Source organism: Corvus cornix, chromosome 4 (assembly GCF_000738735.6).
Source record: "Corvus cornix cornix isolate S_Up_H32 chromosome 4, ASM73873v5, whole genome shotgun sequence".
NCBI lineage: Eukaryota > Metazoa > Chordata > Aves > Passeriformes > Corvidae > Corvus > Corvus cornix.
Window position 1 is genome coordinate 64,008,628 of NC_046334.1, and position 22,037 is coordinate 64,030,664.

Genomic DNA, 22,037 nt, shown 5'->3' on the forward strand with positions numbered 1-22,037 from the left:
CTGGGAGGAGAAGCTCTGTTAGCATTCAGCTGCTTCTTGCCCCTCTCAAGTTAGATACCAGTCAAGATTTGTCATCTACCTCGAAGACTGGCTGGTCACCAAACCCAGAATAACTGCTGACATGACAAGCTGCAGCTCTGCCAGACTGAAGGCACTGATACCCCTCCTGCACTCCCCTCCAACTCCTGATGGCAGAGTCCTCCAGCACCAGCCTCCTCCAGACTGAGAACCAACCTGGCACTGAGCAACCCAAAAGCAACTGAAGCTGCAGCTGTTCTCATCAATAAAATAAGGATATAAGGATATAAAATAAGGTCTTGGAAAACACTGATATACATAACAGAGCTACTGAGTACACCTTTGTACATGACTTCCCTCTGTAGGAGAAAGTTGTTCTCCTCCACTCTCCTGCTCACCCCAGTCCCTCCTCTGATGGGCAATGCTTGAGAATCTCACTCATGCCTTTCCTCTCACTGCACACCAGCTCAGAGGAACATGAATTTAATGATCCTCTTGCAAATCTGTTCTTCGTATCATCTGTCTAAACACCCTACCTTTTTTGCAGTCATTATATATCAGCTTGAATAATAGCTCTCACAGCTGTTCCACCTTTCATGGTGATCTCTAAAGATAACAAACCTCAAACAGGGTAGAAGGGTTTATAATTTGCAGATGTGATCTAATGAAGTTTCCCTATAAATGCTGCTATCACAGAGTTCAGACAACTCCATTAATCCTTACATATCTGTTGACTCTACCTCAGGTGATCTGTGCTAACTGACTGTGTATACAGCCTTCAGCTTTGCAAGAGTGGGCTAATGCATGCCAAATAAAAGTCCCTTTAGCCAAGTTTTAGGGAATGGTGTTTTCCCCTGTGCCTGCAGGGAAAAACGGCTTCAGTCACTCAAGCACCAGAGCCCAGCCCACAAACTGTGAGCCACTACATCGTGATTACAGAGGAGCATGTCCGATCCTGCTGCTGGGGAGTGTGGTAGAAGTCAGGCAGAAACTTCTGGGCAAAGCAGAGTTTATTCCACTAGGACACAAGAAATTTCTGCAACTTCCCCTAAATGTATTTCTGTGTCTGAAATCTACATGGGAGCTGTCTACAGAGATGCTGACACACAGGTCACTGCCTATTGGGATTTTTCGAAATGGAAGAACATTAACTTTGGTTCAGGAGAGTCTTGCTACCAACTGGAGAAAACACCCTTTTAGGCACAAATTTGGAGCAGTGAGACCGGGAGGAGAAGTTTCCTGCTGAAGGAGCATCACCCCTCGAAGACACAGGTCCAACTCAACAACACGTGGGTACCTCAGTAGACTATTTTGTAATGTCTTGATTACATAAAACTAAAAAAACACACAAAACCCCACCAACAAAAAAAGCTGCTTTCACACTTTCTGTTCGGGGCAAGCTGTTAAAAGCGAGATCATGCAAAGAACAGGCTGGTCTTGCAATCCTCTGGTCTGGCCGACCAGGAGCTTAACACATGGGGGTAATAACAAATCTTGAAACTGGATCGTGACTGCAGAGCATGTGTTCATTCTCTGGGAATTTCAGTGCAGACACACCTTGATAACTGTGCTTTAAAAGGTACAATACTATGTATGAGTTTGTCTAGAAACAACACATTTGGAGTTTGCATGACAGTGGGATAATATGTTATAAGTTCAGAAAGGCTGCGTGTGTTGCAAGGCTGTCTCTTGCCCCACATTTTGCCATCCACTGAGCTAAAAGGCCCACTTTCTAAAGCCTTACTGAAAATTATGGGTTTAGTATCTCTGATAGCTGCCTACTGCAATTTGCGAAGATGGTTAAATGCAATGCAGGTCCCCTGTACACTGGAGAGACACTGTCCCTGAGACACTGGAGAGCAGCAACTGTGGAAAAGGACCTGGGAGTCCTGGTCAACAGCAAGTTGCATATGAGTCAGCAGTGCCCTGGAGCCAGGAGGCACATCCATGTCCTAGGGTGCATCCTTGTGGATCCCTTCCAACTCAGAATCCTCTATGAGAGAAGAAATACTCTGTGAAATACTCTTATGAGAGAGGAAATATTCTTCCACTACTGCTGAAAAGCTTGGCCAGAGAAGACAGGCTGGGACAGGTGATCAGGAGGAGAAGCTGCCTTTTTTCTCCTCCATTAAACCAACAATGAATCTGCTGTGCTCAGGAGAGTGCTGGGAACGAGGAGCTCACCCAGAAGTAGGGAAGCACCTTGCAGGCAGTGGTGCCTGACTTAGGAACGCCACTAAGGTCCATGCACTGTTCAGTCTGCCAGTCTCCTTGGGTGGTGGAGTCATGGGGGTTTGTAAAGGCTCAGAAGCAAGAGAAAACCATAAGGCTGTGAACACAGAGCCATCAGGTCAGTGTTGTAGAGCTGCACACAGACACAGCTCGTGCCTTCCTACTGCCTGTGAGGGAATTTTAACAACACAGCAGCATTTGCAAAGGAAGCCCAAAGCTATCCAAACTGCAGGAGGGTCTATTACAAATACAGAACAACAACAAAAAAAAATTATTCAGGCTGAGGAAAAACAGTAGGTGTCTTGAGATACATAAAAAAAGGGCAGTCCCTTTCCTCAGAGGGCCTGCAACTTAACTGGGACATGCCACAAGGGAAACACATGAGAGACCAGAAGGGACAAGTGACAGCAACACATCACTGAGCAAAGGACATTGCATGGTTGGATAGCTTTTATGTACACCTAAAATAATATCACCTGCACAGAAGTCTGACAACAGAAATGGGTGCTGTGGTGGAGGCTGGCTGAAGGGAAGCCATCCTGGCTGATGTGGGGCAGAGAAGATTTTGATATGACAACACTTAGAACAAAACCAAGAAAAACAAAGGTTTCCATACAAAAGCCGTGCTACAGGGCTGTCTGAGTGAAAGGTCTCCCTGATGGTGGAGCAGGGCACTGGGCAGCCCAGGAGGACTGTATTCTGGGACGGTGCAGGTGAGCTGGAGAAAGGTGGAGAGGTTTTTTATTTCATTTTGCAAGAAACATCCCGCTTAAATTTCACTGTATTCAGAACATTTCCCAAAAGCATTTTGATCTTGCTGAACTGGCAGATTCTGACCAAAAATATCTCCTTTGCCTATTTTAGTAGTAACCATGGAAGCCAGCTTTGCACCGACATTCAGTTGGAGAGAGGATGGCGAGAGACAGCGAGGTGAATGCAGACAAGCTGGGAAATGAGGCTTCAGCAGTTTTTGTGGTCAGATCAGGAAGCATTAGCAGGCAAGGGGGAGAACTGGAATTACGTGGGGCTTTAGAAGAAGGAGCTCATGAACTGCAGGGAACCCAGAGAATTCACTGTTTGGAGAAACCAGGTACAGGCTGGTTGATAGTAATTAGATTAAAATTAAAATACTGAGGGTTTTTTTTTAATTACTTGATTTTTTTTTAAGTTTAGCAGAAACACAGACATTCATGCTACAGACCCTAGTTTAGCATATTGGAGGGGGGAAAAAAATCCCTTATGTCCAGAAGGTACAAATAATCACTGCCCAAACGTCTGGCACTTAGAATATTATGCAGGCAGGATGCCAAACTAGATGGACTTTGAGTCACACATGTTCCTAAATTTTCAAGCATACAGGAAGAGACTGGCCATACTATTAAAAATTTAGTTATATCATATTGAAAACAAAGCACTTCAGTTCTGCGTGCGTCATACTCACAGTTCAATTTATAACAAATAGAGAATTTCCTAGATTTCCTTACTCTTAAGAAATAATTTGCAAGTCCTTAGCATACGGAACAACTCTGCAGTACGTAGTATCAGACATACTCCTTTTCTGGCAGGCAAGCAACAAATCATATTACAATGAAAATCACTCCGTTCCCAGTGAATGGTTTCCCAAATTCCACTTGAAAGAAATTATTTTGGCCCTGCTTACTTACTGGGGTTAGTCAGTAAGTCCTCCTGCTCTTGTTTGGTTTTTAGCACATTTGAGCAAGTTACATGCTGAAAAGTGTCTAATTCATTAAAAACTGCTGCTACGATGCTATGCAAATATTGCTCTTCCAGAAGCAAATTCCTCTGAGAACCTGTTCTAAACACTTCGCTTTAGACATAAACCATGAGTTAATCCAGTTTGGATTTGAGATGTATCACAAAAGAAGAAAAATAATCCCTGGTGTGCACAAGTCTGCCCTGTGCCTTGTGCTGAGTGACATTCCCGTGACTCAGCAGGGCAGGAAGGAAAAGCCATGTCACCAAAAAATAGATGACGGCAGCTGCTTTGATCGGCTGCTGCTGCTGCTGCACACAGCATCGTTTGTGCCCCAGCAAGAATTAATGCTGCTGGTGTCACCCCTTGCTAACTGCAGCGAGAGCAGCAGTGGTATTCAAGTAAATGCCAGGAGGAGGTTATTGATTCATCGATCCTTAGCAAGGAGCCATCCCCCAGGCTCGAGCAGAGAGGGAGCCAAGCGCAGGGAGCGCGGCGCTGGCGCGGGGCTCCAGCTGAGCAGGTTTGCGCAGCGTTGTGGTAGCAAGCATTAGAGCTGCGTTGAATAAGTGGCTTCAAGCTCGCTGTTCTTCCAGAAAGAAGAGCGGTGTGGGCCCTTTTCCAGCAACCTCAGAGGAACTGCAGCGCAAGTTGCTGGCAATTCGCTGCCAGAAGCCCGGCCTCGCTGCTCAGAGCCTGCTACTGGCTTGGCAGCCGGCTGCATCCACCTCCCAGCTGTTTGCATCCCCACACTGTCTCTCCCTGGGTCCCTGCCAAGGCTGGCAATAGACGTGGGAAGGCCGGACCAGCCCCAGTCATCCCTGCCCTCAGCCGCGCTCCAGGTGCGCCCAGCAACTCCCGGGGAACCCCTCACACCGGCTCATCTCCGTGGGGGACAGTGGTGGGATTAGCTCCTGCTGTTCTGCAGTTCAATCACACACAGGTTCTCAAAATAAAAAGCATTAAAATCCAAAGATGTTTGCCAAGTGGAGAAAGACTGGAGCTTCTCTATCTTGCACTTCTGCTTGGGGACCCCAGCCTACCCCCAGCTGCAGCCCTTTCCCCTCACAAGGGTTCACTCAGTTCTTTTGCCCCTCAGAGGAAAATTTAAAGATTTAAAAAAAAGTATTTCAGATAAAATATTTAGGGCACTGGAGATTTTCATATCAGTTCATAAAAGATTTAAATACTAAAATGTAAATGGTGTTTTGGGTATTACTGCGAGGCAGCCTCAGGAATGGAAATTCAAGAGAAGTGTTGCAACCTATAAAGTTCAGACAGTACTCTTAAAAGTATTCTTAAAAGCCTGCCTCATCTGAGAGCTGCCAAAAAGGTAAGTAAAACCAAATTCACCAGCACCCTCATGCTGTGATAGCAAATGAGCTTATCTACTTAAGTGGTTGGTAATGGAATTTGAGACCACAAAAGAGGCAGATGCCATTTCTGGGATGGGCTGACAGCAGCATCACCCCTCCCACAGCATCCATGTCCTTACACTGGAAGCATATACATCTTCCAGGGGACTGTACTACACTTTATTCCCAGTGCCATGCTCAAAGTGTTTCAGGGGAGTTAAAGTTCCCCTGAGAGCTACTGATAGGGCCCGTGAAGTCCTGTGTGGTCTGCGTTTGTAAATCCTTCCCCCAAAAGGATGACTTCTACATTTGTGCAGATGATCCACACAAATTCTTCAGGTACCACAACACTGGGTAGCATCTCCAAGACAAAGACAGGATTGGGAACTTAAGCATCAGCTCTGAAGTTTTGTGACAGGCAGGAGGATGACCCATCTCAACGTAGAAAGGTTTATTGCAATGTGCATGTGTAACATTGCCCCTTTTAACACAGTGGGTTGCAGTATTTGGGGTCCTGTGATCCCTCTTGGTTAAAGGATACACAGTCTTGTTCCCTCGTCATCCCAGGGATAGCCAGGAGGGGTCATCTACCCCTCTCACATCCAAGTGTGCCCCTCCAGCCAGCCTTCTGCCTCAGGACCCAACATCTCCCCTCACTGCCGTCATCATAAATTGCTGTTCATCATCAATTCCTCGGTTTCTTCCAGCTGTTTTCCCCTCCCACTGGCTCTCTGCTGTTTATCACACACTACTCTGCTCCAAACACTCTCCACCCACCAGGGTTCAGTTTATATTCCAGCCTTAGCATGCTACTTTGATGCAGCCATTATCTTCCATTGTTCTGGTCAAAACTAAACCCAGGAGCGTGTCCTCGCTTCCTCTCTTGGCTGCAGTGCAGTGCTGCCAGCAAACCCATGAGCCCACAGACCAAGGACACATTTCCAAGCTGGCACAGGAGCATTCTGGCCAGCCTCAGGAAGCCTGTCTGCCTCCTTTCTTTCATAACTTCCCCTGAACTAATTACACATCCACAAACCACATTTGGATACAAACTTCTCCAGGTCCAAGGCCAGCTGTCCAGTACCACCAGTGGTTTTCAAATCCTGCCTGGTGCTTTTCATTCAAGGTGGCATTCAGTGTTGTAGCCCAGAGGATGTGCCCCAAGTGTAGGTCTGTGAGGGGAAAACAGCATCATTTGCTTGGCTATAAATACCCACTGCAATGTGGTTATTCATAGAATCATAGAATACCTCAAGTGGGAAAGGACCCATCAGGTTCTTCAACTCCCTGCTACTCACAGGACTACCAAAAACAGAACCGTATAACCAAGAGCATTGTCCAGACACTCCTTGAACTCAGCCAGGTCTAGTGCCATGACCACTTCCCCAGGAGCTTGTTCAGTGACTGAGCACCCTCTCAGTGAAGAATCCCTTTCTAATGTCCAATCTGGACTTCCCCTGATGCAGATTTGGATGCAAGCAAAGCTAAGACTACACCAAAAGGAGTGGCAGAGTACCTGCCACCATCCATTTCTCAGCTGAGTCAATCATGCAAGTGCAATCAACAAGATTAATTTAAATTACGGATTAACTGGCCTCAGTTCACCTGTGGCAGATTAGAAGCACTCAAATGACTTCTTTTTGGCAGAAAAGCTGCCTCCAGTAGGTCAGCAAAGATTATCCTGAAGAGTAACTAAACAGAAGAGCTACGGACCAGATTTTCAGTACTGGAGAGCTGAACCTATTTCTAGCCCAACTGCACAGAGGACCAGGCAGATGCAGCTTAAATAAGAAACCTAACCAAGATGTTTGAGGGGGAGGTGCAGACCTGAAGTGTATGGAACCTAAAACCACACAGATGCAGGAGACATGCAGCATGAAGATGCAAGTACCGACAAGCTGTCTCAAGGGAGTCCGTGGCAGATGTGAATGGCACCAGGGAATTCTTATTTGTTTCATCCCTGAACATTCAGTTGATAGATTTCTACATAGCCAGAAGGATCCCCGTGTTCTTAGCAAATCTTCAATTGCTCAAAAGGTTGGGATTCTTTAATTATAAAATACAGCTTTAATGACTGTAGGACAAGGGACCTAAACAAAGAAACAAGGCACCACCATCTGACTGCAGAGAAGGAAGACTAAACAGTTTACAGAAAGCCAAACCAGTTCACAGCACAGTGTCTCATTCTCTTTTAGTGGCCAATATTTTCCATTTTCTGTGCAAACAGAAGGACACGGTGTGGTTCTCAGGGGAGGCACTCTTGTGCAACTGCTATTAGAGGCAATTGGCCAACTCCAAAGGACTTAAAAGTCAGCCCTCTTCTCCCTCGGCCTCACTCCCCTTATTCTAAAAACTACTTGGACTGGCTTTAGCTCCTGTTCTGCTGTGGTTTTAAAAGAGCTCAACAGCCTGATTCACAAACCATGCCAAGCAAGGGCAGAAAAAGTACAACTGCCTCTTGTCACCAGCCATACAGATGAAAATATTCCCCATGCTGACTTTAATGCCCTGTCACAATATCCCAGTGGCTGAAGCCACTCAAGCAGACCAAAAATGCATCACAGGCAGCAGTCTTAAAACATTCAATGCTCATGTCATTGTGTTCTCCATTTGCACCCTCTTTCCTCTCTGCACACTGCACTTCATGATAACTGGACAGATTATATTAAAACTCATGCCTACTCTGTCAAATGATTTCTCATCATGTCTCAGCAGGAGCTAATTGAAGATTAAACTAATCATTCCTTGAGGCCTCTTCTGGAGTGTTTTATCACTTTTTGCGAATCCATTAAGGAGAACTTCAGTGAAGTGCTGATCTGGCAAGACCACTGAACACACAAGCTGGAGTGACTGGACAACCCAACACACATGTGAGAAACAAGGACTTCAGACATGCTCTGTAAATGAGACAAGACAAACCTTTTTCCATTCCTTCTGGCTGTAAAAACCAGCCGAGCAAAATGGTGATAAGTGTTTTCCAAAATACCATCCTGCCTTCCTGAAAGCAAAGGAGCAAGTCTGACAAGAGCTGCTTGATGTCACACTAAATATTCCCATGGAATTCTCTGATCTTCTCTGCCTCCTGAAATCTGGAGAATACCACAAGCAGCCACCAGTTACCAGCCACTGTAACTTGTGTTGATCCCTGCTTTAACCTGCTTCCACAATAGCCAAATTCTTTCATCGACCGATCTGTAGCTTCATCCCTGACCTCTGATCCGCCCAGCACCTCTCTGGGTATTGTACACAGCTATCAGATAACAGCAATTGACATCCAGGCTTCCTCCAGCCTCGGGGTAAAAGCCATAACCACTGGGGCATGGCAGACCCCCAGATGAAAAAATTAATGTACTTTTTCTGCAGTGCCTTGCAGGGTTAAAGGAGTCATTTAACCAGAGATAAAAGCTGAAAGAAAGGTCCAAAAAGCTTTTCTTGTTTTGAAGCAACAGAAAACACCCACTGGAATGGCAGAACCAGATGCTTCACTTAGTAATAAAATTCATGGTCCCAAAAGCAGGATCCAACTTACACTTACTAGTGTTTGGTTTGAAAGAAATGCACATTTTCAAGCCTCTTCTACTGTAAAAGCAGAAGAGAACCCTGAATATTGGTAACCACAACTATCAGGATTATTTTGAGAGTCTTTTCTAAATCTCATTTCGGTAAATGTTTCAGAAACATTATTGTGCTATATTCTACTCTGCCTCCCTGTGTTGTTTTTATTTTACAAATGAGAACTCCTTAAGGCAGGCATCACATACAAGTTCCCATCTAAGCATTTAAAATACTACAGGCAGTGTGAGTTATCAGTCAAGTTTCTGGAATCACTCTCACTTTTAAGATAATTTAGATGGCTCTCAATACTTTCAATGTGCTACAATATGGGAAAGCAAGATCAGCTTTGGTTCAGATTATCAACATAATATGATTGCAGTACACTCAGAAATGGTAAAAAAAAAATCAACTCTCTTTCATTCCCAATTGCTCAATTCAGTATGAAACCACAGTAAAACTGTAAGCAAATCTTGTGAATAAGGTTCTCATTTACACTTGACAGAGCCAACATCTGTATTGCTATTTATTTATACACACACACATATAAATACACACCGTTTTTATATTTTCATATATATACACATGCACATTATTTTACTTGGTTACTTTCTAAAAGTAACTATTCCAACGTAAGTCTTGGAAGAGGAGAAGAAAGAACAGCTGAAGCAAGACTGGGCCATAGCCTCACTGTAGAGCCCAGGGAAATCTCTACATGCACATTAAACCTCAGAAAGTGGAAGAGCATTGTATTTTCCCTCCAAAAATTCAGAAATGCATTGCATGTCCTTACAGACAGCACCATCTCAGGCAAAACCAAGACTTCTAAAAATCAAAAACCATGCTTGGATGCCACAATTTTTTTCCAGTGCTCTGTAGCATTACATAAGAATCACCAAAAACCAGAAATTACTTTGCCTGTCTTTAAACCAGTATTCTCATTAGGGAATTCTGCAGGTAAAAGGTTGGGGAAATGGTTAAGTCCAATATGGAGCTGCAAGAAGGCATGTCCCCCATGAGGCACAAAAAGTTGCTGAACTCTTAAAACCATGAAAAAAAATATTAAAAGTCAACACATTTTAAAATACACCCCTTCAGCCTACTGGCTAAAAGCTCTGAAATGGTCCATCCACAGAGCACCCTCAGAGCCAGTGCATCAGAAGGAATCAAATGGTTCAAGGACAAAGCACCAACCGCTTAAACCCTGTGAAAACACAGGTCAGTGATCACCACAGAGAGCAGGTGTCACATTGGGGGCTCCTCTGCCCAGAAGGTACCAACCTGTGAAGTGACTCCCTACAGGGGACTGAAACAGTGACCAACTTGACCTCCTCTGGCTGAAGAGAAGACAATGCAGCACCTTCTACACGCTCAGAAGTTGCAGCCCTGAACCACTTGGCTCCATTCCCTTCCCAGCTTTTCAGAGGAGCAGAAGGAAAGCACAGGCTCAACGCACAAACCCACACTTTTATCAGAGTTTTATGGTGTGGAAGAAAAGCTTCAGTACCTGCTGTCCTAGGAACAGAAGATCCTCCATGAGCTTTAAAGTCAGTGCAGGCCTCCTCACAGCAGATCACCGACCCAGAGCTGAACTTCGCATCTGGGGAGAGAGAGTTTGGCAGGACAAGGCACCATGTGGGGAGGGGAATGAGGACACATTTCGTACCAACCCAGGAGGAAGGTCGCCCAGGCTCTGCCAGGGGTATCTTGAGAAGGTCTAGCAAGGTGGGTTTGGTTTAGTTGTCAAACTCTAGCCTTTCGGACTGCACCAACAAATGCCTTCCCCATGCTATACAGTCCATCATAAATAACCTGAATCGGCCCATAAGCCTTCAACAACCTCATTCCTGCGTGCTGAAAGCTGCTCACTTTAAGCCTAAAGAATATGACAGACATTCTTATCTGCACATCTTACCACTGCCAGCAAAAGGTATCTCTTTAAAAGACATTCCAATCTCACCCAGGGCACCAGCAAGTATAATTTTTCCCAAATTTTCTCATCTGCCCAATTTTTCCATTAGCAACTTAACACTCAGTGCTCAGCCTGCTGTCCTTCAGAGGATCACAAATCTTTCTTTAACATATGGTGGGTGCTGAAGGTAGTGTATCTCTATTTTACACAAGAAGGCAGAGACAAGCAAAGGGGAAAAATTTCTAAAGCTAGTAAATGACTGTGAAACTGAAATAATTTTCAAAAGAGAATTGGACACTCCAGAGCTGAAGTTAACCTTGCATGTCCTTCAGTGACATCTCACAATGAAATGTCCTCCATTCACTTCAGGCAAGGTTCTCAAAGCCACACAGGGATCTGAAGGGCATCACAAAAGGAAATTCCAAGTCTAAAATGCGGAGCTAAATGAGCCATAACTTCTCCCCTCCTCCAACCTAACAGTCCACAGGAGCCCACTTTTTCACCAAAAGAAGGTTTTGGGGTACCTCAGGTTTTCTTTCCTCCATGTTGAGATCCAAACATTGTGGCCAAGCTGAACCTCTCAGCACTGATGCCTCTGAAGCCCCCTGGGGACTGGGGAGTCGTGGGCACAACCAGCACTCCTCAGCTGGCTCTGATGCCGGTGTGAGGGAGCAGCCACCCTGAGTTCCATTTAAAGACTTGGCTGGAGGAAGAGGGTGTGGCTGGGGTGGCACCAAAATAGCACCTGCTGCCAGGCCAAGGTGGTTGCAACTTCTCCCTGTGGATAGAGGCACTGGGCTTGGACTCTGCCTCCAGGGCTGGTTTTGATTTTTATCCAGAGATGTTCTAATGCAAATTATATAGTGAGCAGCCTTGGGAATGCCGCCAGGTACCTGCTCCCCACCTCCCTTTAGGTAGGCAGCAGTCAGGCCCCCACTTGCTTCTCCTCTCCGGGTCTGCGAATCCTTCTCTGCACCGTGGCACAACTTCAATAGGAAGGGCTGAGAGGTTGCCTACAGCCTGGGAAGGGACAAGCAGATTTGAATATCCCTTGGGAGAAGGAGGACCCAAACCCAAGTTCGACCACTTCTGAGATGAGTATTAAAACCATTAAGTTATTATATGAAAACCACCACACCAATCATTTGTATCTTAAGCAGCAAGTGCAAGGCTGTGAGCTGAGACCTCAGCAACAGGGGCAGGTTTGACTCACCTGGCCAGGTTTGGAGCTTGCAGAGTGTGGGAGCAGCTTGAGGGATGCAGCGTGAGAGCTGCCATGGGGATACAGGTGGGAAAAGGGTCTCCAGGAGTCTGAGCAGATACCAAGGAAAGGACTGCAGAGGAAACTGTATCTTGCAAATAACTCCTCTTGAAATCACCAGATACACATCTGTTCCCACCATTTGAAGTCCTAACCTTACTTTAGGGTTAAAATGTCAAACTAAAATCTCTATTATTACCACCACTGTGCTTTTACCTTGAATTTTTAAGCATTTGTTTAAGCTGAGGTTAAAAAGAGTCTGGGCTCCTTGACTGCTAAGCAGATCATAAAACTCTCTGGAGTACAATAGGCTATAGAAATTTTCTATGGTTTTCCCAGTGATTGCGTGCCTAGTTAGCTTCCTTCACCTTCTTCATCCTCAAAAGATGCTTAGCTGCAAAAGTTTAACTAAAGGCGTTTCCTAAAGGAATTTTTAGAGTAGCTGTTAGCCAATGTGTTTTTGTCACAACCCAACAGAATAAAGTATGAGCTAGCTACATTTTATTGTTAGGGAAAAGGTTTTAATTAAAGAGCAAGTCTACACATGTGTTTTTAAATACCATGAGCCTGATTTTCTTCAAATTCATTGTTTCTTCCAATTCTTGAAATATGCATTTGAAAGAAGAAAAGGGCAGGCAGCACTATTTGGAAGTTGCAAAAAAGTATTTTGAGAAAATAAATACATTTTAATCTCACAGAAACAGACTAACCATAAAAATAGGAGGTATGAGGTACAGAAGTGGCACTTTTTGACAAAACAGAGGAGGTATCCCTCTAAATAGGAATAGATGAATAGGCGGAATAAATGGAAATATTTACAATTCATTTTAGATATCTAGCAAGATAATTTTGTAGGTAGATGTGTGCAGGACCTCCAGAATTTGTTTCAGGCCCATTCAGAAATAAAATCTTACACAAGACTTTGATTTAGATTTCAGACTCATCTCGGTGACACAGTCATTAGTTTATCCAGCAGCATTAAAAGTGAACACCAAGTGCCCTAAACTTCCTCCCACAGAATAAGAAAGGGAGAGGTAAAATTCACTGTCATTCCACGCTGATGATTTTTAGACAGAATTTCCCACTCACCTTAGCAAGGTGATAATTAAAAAATCTCTGCCAAGGAACACAACCTCCTCACCGGACCCCCGCAGCTCTGAACACACCTGCTGCTGGAATTTGATATCCTGGATCTAGAGCATCACAAAGTGTTAGGGAGTCTTGTGTTAGGAAAAAGTACACAGTTGCACAGAGATTAAATTCCTTGGAGTTCCTTCTTTTTTTTTTTCTAAGGAAAAGGAAGAGAGAATCTTGCATTTTGCTAAGTCTGAATGTATGGACACAAACACAGCTTATGGTCCTTCCAGCCAAGCACCTGATGGCTACAGAAGAAATACCACACAGTTGTGTCTCCACTGACCTGCTACAGCTGTTTTTTCAGTATTTGCAGTGGTGTGGGAGCATTAGAAAGTTTAATATTGCTTTTGTCTTTTGGAGAGCAATGCCAGTCAATCCTCCCTGCACTATCACATTATAATTAAATATTCAAAAATTAATTATACCATGTGACAATACAGAGTGCAGTCTTACCAGCCCTAAATCAGGGTCAGGTTTATGCTTTTGTACCCTCTGCCTGTTGAGGAGGATTTCCCACGAGCATTTCACAGGATGGATCCACACCCCACAGTGGATACCTGAGCTCAGGCTTTTTTTTTCCCCCACAGAACACCAAGATGTAGATCAGAGCTTGCCCTGATATCCACAGCAGTTGCTGCATTATCTGTCAGTGTGTGTTCTGCACCACAACGAAAGAGAATCCAGACTGCAGGAAAACCTGCTGCGCACACCATCCCCTTCCTCTGAATCCCACTATGAGAAAAGCCTTTGTGCCACTGTGTCACTTTCCAGCATGGGCTGACGCCCAAACTCACAGCTGGTACGACCACCACCCCTTACTCAGAGGCAAGCAAGGTCTCACTGCCCCGTATCCTTCCTCCTCTTTCACATCTCAGGACTTTTCCCCCTTGGCACAGGAGCTCAGCATTGATTTAACTCCCCACAATTTGGCAGTGTTTGTTTTCACAGACCAACCACCATCATTCTCCCAAAACAAAGAAGGAAGGAAAGGTCACATGAGGAAAATCCTACACTCCCACACAGCACTGTGGAGCTCTCCTACAGCACTCACTAGCCTGTACTTCATGCCAGCCTACATCTTCAAACCCTTGAGCCCCAGCTCCTGGGCAGATATTCTTGGTGAGAAGGACATTCACTGCAGACCTTCATCAATGACACAGTCACTTCTGTGGTTGCAACTATAGCCAAAATCTGAAAGAAATATCCCCTCTAGTTCACACTTCTGTCTAGGTCAGTCACCAAAGGTGCTCCACATAAGCTAGAGACTGGGTGTTGGTGCAGCACTCAGTAGCCCTAAGAAGCAGAAACTCCCAACTAATGCTAAAAAAGACAGCTTCTAGTCAGATTTAAGCTGAGTCCTTAGACAGAAAGGGTGGTTCATCAGGAGACTGGTCTGGCCTCTGAAATAAATGCATCAAATTCTAAATATGATTTGATTTGATCCAAATGGATGCCTTTTCTGGGCCTGGCACTACCCAAGATAAACCTGTGTGCTTCAAACAAGAAGCAGCACCAGAACTGAAAATGTATTTTCCATGGACCAGGACAGTACCTCACCTTTTCTCTTCTGACATATTCCCAGTCTCGCAGCCAGAGACTGCCCAGAGCCTTCCCAGTTCCCCTGACTCCCAGAGAAGAGTCTCCAGGGTGTATTGTAGTAGTATAGATGTAGAATGGTTATGCAGATCACTGAAGGCATCTTCCACCAATTTGTGATGCATTTCAAGAACTTTACAAGCAAGAAAATAACATGCATCAAGCAATGAAAATGAACGAAGTTTTTTTCCTACGTAGATTATATAAAATATTTTGGCCCACTTAAAACAGATATCCTCAATTGAAATTGTATCTGGCTACAATGAGGTAGTGGGTTTGTTATTACTGATTCATTGTTGCACAGATTTGAGTTTTACTGTGGAAAAATGGGGGTTCACTGGTATGGAATTGTATCTCAAATAAAGTAAGGAAAACTGATATAGAAAAGGGGAACAGTTCCTTTAACTGTAGCTATATGGGGGGTTTTGTCGGCCTAATTATTCTGCAGCAGAAACAACCATGAACTCTTCTCTCCACTGATTATCTCATAACCATCTCTCTGAACAGTACGAGCAAAAAATTCCTCTGCACCCTCCTTCCTTTAATGAGGACTATGGAAACAGCAGAGACATCAGACATTTTACATGCTTACCTCTCCCCATATGTCCCACAGATGCCAAAACTCAAAAATTTCCCTTCCCTGGTGTCAAAATAAATATGAAAAAGGATTTTCACAAACATAAAAGAGACGGGGAAGGGAAAATTGGGCAGCTTTTCAGTGGATATGATAGATAATTCAGATGCGACCCAAAAAAAATAGTTTTAGAATCTAGCTCAGTTTTCAGGATGAATGACACTGCTGAACACGGGGGGAATGCACAATAGGTGGTGCAGCTGTCTACTGACATGTAGGCAGAGCTGAACAAGCTTTCTGCATTCAGGGACCAGACAGTTCTCTGGCAGCATTTGAGAAACACATGAAACACAGGAAAAAGCTGTGTGCCGTGGTGCCAGCAGGAGTAGAGTCTGGACATGGTGATCCCAGGGGTCCTTTCCAACCTGTGTTTAAATCTCTTGGCAGAGAAACCCTCCTGTGCTTATGACCATTCTTGCAGATTTCATGTGTCCTATTTCTACTTCTCCTGTATTTAAGACAGTTACCCACTGTGCAACACCTGGGCATATTGAGGATTTACACACAAGCCTTTTTTTGGTTTTATTTTAGGTCTTCTTTAAAGTCTTTTGCATCCTATTTATCATCCTGATCACTCCTAAGGATTGAGCTGATACCTTCCAAGAACTACTCACAATGACACCAAGATACTTTCCTGAATGGTGACATCTCTGTGGATGCATATGTATGGTTCTTTCCCCTTTCTGCATTCTTTGCAGAAGTCTAGATTAGGTGAGAAAATGGAGAATATTCACAGCCAGTTTTAACTTTAGCCTACCTTGAAAATGTCTTACTGGTGAGTTTGTCAACTCTCCTTTTTTTCTTAGAGCTTTAGTAGGTAATTTAACAATAGAGAAACCAACAGAGATTCTTGCCACCTGGTGATGTCCTGCAGTTGGAAAAAGGATGACTCAATGCCCTCCCTCTATTTTGTTATCTTTAACTAATTAGAACCATAACCAGTTCAAAACTACAGGAACACATTCCCTTTTATTTCTTGACTGTTTAGGGGATTTGATGACTGTTGGTAAGGGGCCTTGGAAGTCCAGATAGGCCTTATCAGCTGAATCACCTCTGCACAAGGGCTGCTGAGCTTCAAAGGACACAGATATGTGACAGGTTCCTTCTACAAAATTCATTTTTCCATCCACCCAATATGTCATATTTAGAAGTCTTCATTTTATTTTCCATATATTTGACCAAGGCAGGCTTGATTTACCAGTGTACACAGTCCTAAACATCAGTTGCATTTGCCACCTTCACTTGCCACATCAATTATTTAGTTCATATCAAAGGAAACCATTAATTTAAGAACTCCACATTTGGGACTCTTGGGTGGCTACCATGGCTACCACCTATTTTTATCAATAGTATTACGCATTTATCCAATTGTTCTAAACCTGTTCTGCTGACACTTCAGTTTAAAACACACTTTTAGATGCTTTCAGGTACCAAAATGCTCCAGAAAAGACAGCTCCCTGAGATGTTTTATAATGAACAGCAAAGCAAAGATTTATTTAGCCTTGCTGTAACAGCTCTGTGTACTTTGAGTGTTCTTATTATACTACAATTGCCTATCAAGCCTGCTGATGGACAGGCTCCCTACCCTTCATGTGTTTGAAGGGGTTTTCTCATTGTTTCTATGAGTTTAACAAGTTGCTCCTCAAAATTGATTTTACCTGCCTTGTTTAACTTGCCTTATTTAACTTGCCTGTATGCTCTTTTCTATTTTCTCTGTTCAAACACAACCTCCACTTTCTGAAAGATGTCTTTTTACTCCTAACATCATTCTGCTCTTCTACTGAACAACACCAGCTTTTCAGAGTCCTCCTCAGTCCCTTGATAGAAGAGGATACACGCTCCTTTGAGCTCACACTATAAAGTCTTCTCACCAGCTGCCTGTCCTCTGCAAGTATCTTACCCTTTTAGCTGCTCCTGTGAACAACAAAATTAATAGAATCATTCATATATTTATCTATTCCACCTCTTAAAAATTGTATTGTTTGCAGAGGGACAAGAGAACTGGGTTTGTCATGCTCATTGCACATTGCTCTGGGTTAAAATCAGTGTTGTCTTTTCCCTGTTACATTAAATCACAGAATCATAGAACAATTTTTTGTTTCACACCCCTGTATTGCTTTCCCTGTTGTCTCTCACATCAAGGTCTTTCTCCTTTTCTGATCCTCAGTTGAGTGTCTTTGGTATTTCTCCATTTCCCTCTGCAGAGAAAGGCCCTTCCTTACCTTGTACTTCACTGATCTCTCTGGATAAGAAGTGTCTCAAACAAATTCCAGTCTCTCCTCCAAATTAAATTGCTCCACTTGCCAAGGCAAGGGTAGCCCATATTTCCAAAACAGAGTCCTCATATTTTCTCAGCCAGCATTTTGATGGAGAATTTTCTAGACAGCTTCATGACCATGTTTCAGTCATCACTGTGCAATGATAGCAATTACAAACACAGTCAACCTCAATATCAACACTGCCACCTCCACGCCTACCTGAGACAAGAAATGTATTCCTCTAGCCTTTTTTTCCTTTGTTTCCCACGAGAGAACTGAAGTTCTCTGGAAGGGCAGTTTATTCACACCTCCAGGACAGTTTGGATGACAAGCCTAAGAAGATTAGCTTCTGCAATGGTTTCTAAAAACCACTGTAAGAAGGATCACTGACATGGATGACTGATTTTCATCCAGGAGATTCTAGCATTGTTCCACTGTCTCATGCATTTATTAGGATTTCATTTCCTTCTGGAGCCTCAAGGGAAATTTCATAATCAGCACACCTGGTATGTGTAGTATAAATAATTAAGGGGATGCCCTCTCTAACGATCTATGCAGAAAGGCTGTTCTGCTGTAAGAAATGGCCTGGATCACAGCCTTATCAGAAAAAAGAACAAGGATTATAAGATCCTTTCCATTTTCAGACTCAGAAAGCTTCATGAACATTTACTGAACCAAATGGAGTCAAGGTAGAGGGACCTACTCAGTCAGTATGTTTGTGAGTTGTTTCAACATTACTCTTTCTGTGCCGTCAGCATAAATGGTACCTAGAAAAATGGTGACAATCCCACAATTTAATTTATTGCTTGCCTTAATAAAAAAGACCACAACACCAATTTAGCTTATACTCACATCAAAAAAAAACCACTTTATGTGACAAGTTTGGCAATAAGCCAGCACTGCATAAACTGGTTTGATGACAAAAATACTTAGGGCAGACCATGTTAAAGAGGACAGAGATCATGAGATGCCCTCCACACTTGACATTATCTGTTCAGCAATTTGCAAGGGCAGTAGTTGTTACAGCCCCAGCTCTGGTGGTCTTTCGTGGTTTTCCCCCAGAAACTAAGAGCATCAAAGTCCTCACAAAGTGGACATTATTAGAAAAAGGAATTACTTTATTACAAACTCAAGTTTTACTTTAAAGCTTCTAAAAAAAGTTTTATCATATCATGTGCTTCACTTTATGGTGCCATCTGCAACTGAAGTACAGTACAGTAAATGACATATTTGGAATCCAGTTTTGCAGATAACAGAGGTTAAGCAGCTCATTTGAATATGCCTCTTTGATATATAACTGAAATAGTTTCAAACACTGAGATTTGCTCACCATCATTACTCCCACTTTCCAACACATTAATTGGATATAGGAAGTCAAATCCAAAAAGTCAGCTTCTCATCAAGGACTGTATTCTAATTCTGATTTTTTACAGCTGAAAAAAATGCTAATGAATCATTTGTGAGCAGAATATTAGACCTGATATGAACAGCACCAGACATGCAACATTGTGTAAAAATACTCTCACCCTTTCAACTTGCCCGGTTACCTCCTGTCCATCTAAAGCTCTTACCCATTTTTGTAAAGCAGATTTGAAAGACCTATGACTATTTAAATCTATTGCTATTAGTGTGAGTAGGCCATACTTAAATTAAATTATTAATGTGTTATGAACCATAAGCATATTCATTACCAGAATTTCTCTCTTTCTAAAATATAATTGGATACTATATTGGACTGATGGGGCACATCCTTACACCTGCATGTTGCTTCAGGGGGACTCTGCTTGGGTACAAGGGTCCTCTAGAACCCGCAGTTACAGCATGATAAAGCATCACACGATTACAGTCATTCCACCAAGACAAATAAAGACTCACCTTTCTCTTCTAACTTTGTCTTGGTAACATCAATACCTTACCCTTCATTTAGAAAAAGAGAAGGAAGAAGTTACCAAGGTAGAAGGATCCAGGCACCCCATGATAAAATTCAGTATTTGGTTTCAGTGCAGGCCTGTTCTTATCCTACACAGAGCAGCAGGATGCACAGGATGTGTTAAACCCATTTCAGAAGGCTCAGCAAAAAGGGGGTTTCAGTTTAGGAAGTGGTAACAGGTCGGCTCTGGGCATGTCTGGAGTGAAAACCCACTAGTAAATCTTCCCCAAGCTGAGCAGTATTTTCCCCCTCTTTGAGAAGTAAATATGTGATTTGAAAAGGCACAGAACGGATTTACTTCCATGGAACAAGCGCACAACAGCTTCAGGTGCTCTGTGAAACTCAAGACTCACCTTTTCCCTCTGCATGCTCCACGCTGCTCTAGTGGGATCTCCCTCCCTCGACCCTGCTCCCCTCAGCCCAGTTCTCCTGGTCTGCAGGGGCACAGCTGTTTGAGCCCACTGACACCACTCTGCTGTAAGTGCTCCCAAGCCGTAGGGACTAAGGGGTTAATCCAGCTCGCAGGCATACATTAAACCGTGCTAAGAGCATTCCACGGAAATACCATCGTGAACCAGCAGCCCACAAGGAATAGCCAACCTGACATGCTCTGTGTCCGGGCAACAGACAAATACACTGGCTTTTGAGATCAGCAGCAACAGGGCATTTTGTGGGGCACTCATGAGCCCTTAGAAATCCATGGGCATGGAAAACTAGCCATTGTATGGACAGCTGCATGGAAAAAACCCTGGAAAGCCATTCATGCAGCACTAGCTGTGAAAGTTGTATTTGCTTTAAGCAGACTAGAGTTCTACCACCTGTTTAAAAGGCAAAATACTTCCTCATTAATTTTAAGAGCTGTGGCTCTGTCCCCCCTTCTCTTTGCATAACATGTGGTAAAGACACACACTTACAGGAGAATAAAGAACCTGTAGCTGTAAGTATCCCAGATATTGATCTTTATCAGGCTATATAAACCAGAGCTTTAGCAGTCTCTCAGGAGTTTGCTGTAAAAGCAATTGGAACTGCAATTAACAACAGCACATCTTAGGATAGGGAAAGACTTCTAACTAGAAGCTAATTAGGAGGGCAAACACTGAAGCTTGTTAGCTGAGATGCTAATGAGCATTATACTTGAGTGGCAGCAGACTAGCTATTCAGAGTTAATTAGAAACCTCAGCTGATCGTATATTGCTCTTAAGAGCTTTCAAAACAAACAACTGGAAAAACTGTCCCGCAGCTAAGGATCCAGCATGCCATGTTGAGTAATTCATGGGCACAGGGAACAGCCAGAAGATTACACTCAGGCATCAGGGTAATTTAACAGCATGTGGAAAAGGTAGAGGAGGTTTTTAGGAGGTGCATATGCTCCTGGATTTTCAAAGGATCTATTAATCTGTGGGTGGCAACCCTGATGCTGCATTACACAGTGCTGGTGAAAACGGCGTGCAGTTACACCAGGGGGGTGAGCAGGGGGACTGCCACATGCCCAAAGTATCCTCACCAGCCTTGTGCAGAAGTGGCACAAGGACCTGGGCTGGCCTAACAGCCCTTGGCAGCTTTCATATCCCATCCCCAGCCTCTCCCACCCCAGCTCTCAGCTCTCATCCAGGAAAGCTGCTGCTGGGAGCTGTACCAGGTGAAGCTGCAGCTGTGTGCAAGTTGCTCTCACCATGCCTTTGCCTTCCTGGGGCACGGGCGAGGTTTACTCTCCCCCTCTCTTTGTGCAGTGAGGGGGTGGGGTAAAGAGTAAATCAGGGCACTTAGAGGGGAAAAACCTGTTAAATGTAACATAGCTGCAATGGGGATGGTGAAGTGTGGCCTTACCTGGGCTGAGTTGCATGGCTGGTTCCTGCTCTGAGCAGAGCCAGGGAGGCTAAGCAAAGGGACTGCGTGTTTAAATGTTTCCTCTGTGCCTGATTGGAAGCGCAAGAGCCAGTCAGGGGCAGGGGAGAGGCTGCTAAACTCAAAGTAGGTTGCTTGTTTCAGGAAAAGGTTGGATACTGGAGAACCTCCACACTGAGCTCATGAAAACACATGAAAACGTTCAGTCTCACAGGGGAGAGAAATAGTCCAGAACAATCAGGGGATTTTCAGTTTTGCAGAGGCCCTGTTTGCATTAAAACTTGCAGCAATTTAAGCAAAACCTGGTTTTAATTCTATTTATTGAAACCGATTGCAAACCCATGTGGATACTCTTAAACAGATTCAGCTTTCCAAAAGAAAAAGCACTGCAAAGCAGATTTCAATTAAAGCACAGAGGAGCATCCACAAACAGTTTTACACCAGTGTAATTAAATAGATTTCAAAGTTTAACTTTGGTTTAACTAAAGATTTCAAAGTTTAACTTAAAACAAATGTGACTTTTAATGCATATGTGACCTGGCAGTCACTGGCTGTTGGCATATAGGAAAGCAGGGAACTTTGCATACTGAAAC

The 22,037-nt window shown here is 43.8% G+C and overlaps 1 protein-coding gene across 4 annotated transcripts in view; it reads right to left on the reverse strand.

The window, feature by feature from the left end:
• The window catches only part of MSANTD1 (Myb/SANT DNA binding domain containing 1), a 46,637-nt gene extending 25,152 nt beyond the window's left edge, over window positions 1-21,485 (reverse strand). Inside the window, exons 1-3 of one of the 4 annotated variants that reach the window (XM_019287426.3) lie at window positions 11,308-11,453; window positions 10,379-10,471; window positions 6,373-6,491 (exon numbers count right to left, since the gene is read on the reverse strand). Coding sequence is in view for 1 of the 4 variants with exons in the window: in XM_019287424.2 (XP_019142969.1) it covers window positions 21,427-21,442 (16 nt within the window). In the remaining 3 variants the exon portion in view is untranslated. Of the gene's footprint in view, window positions 1-6,372; window positions 6,492-10,378; window positions 10,472-11,307; window positions 11,454-21,426 lie in introns of those variants that run through there. The other 3 variants (XM_019287425.3, XM_019287424.2, XM_019287428.3) reach the window with 3 other exon arrangements.
• Window positions 21,486-22,037: the final 552 nt, after the last annotated feature.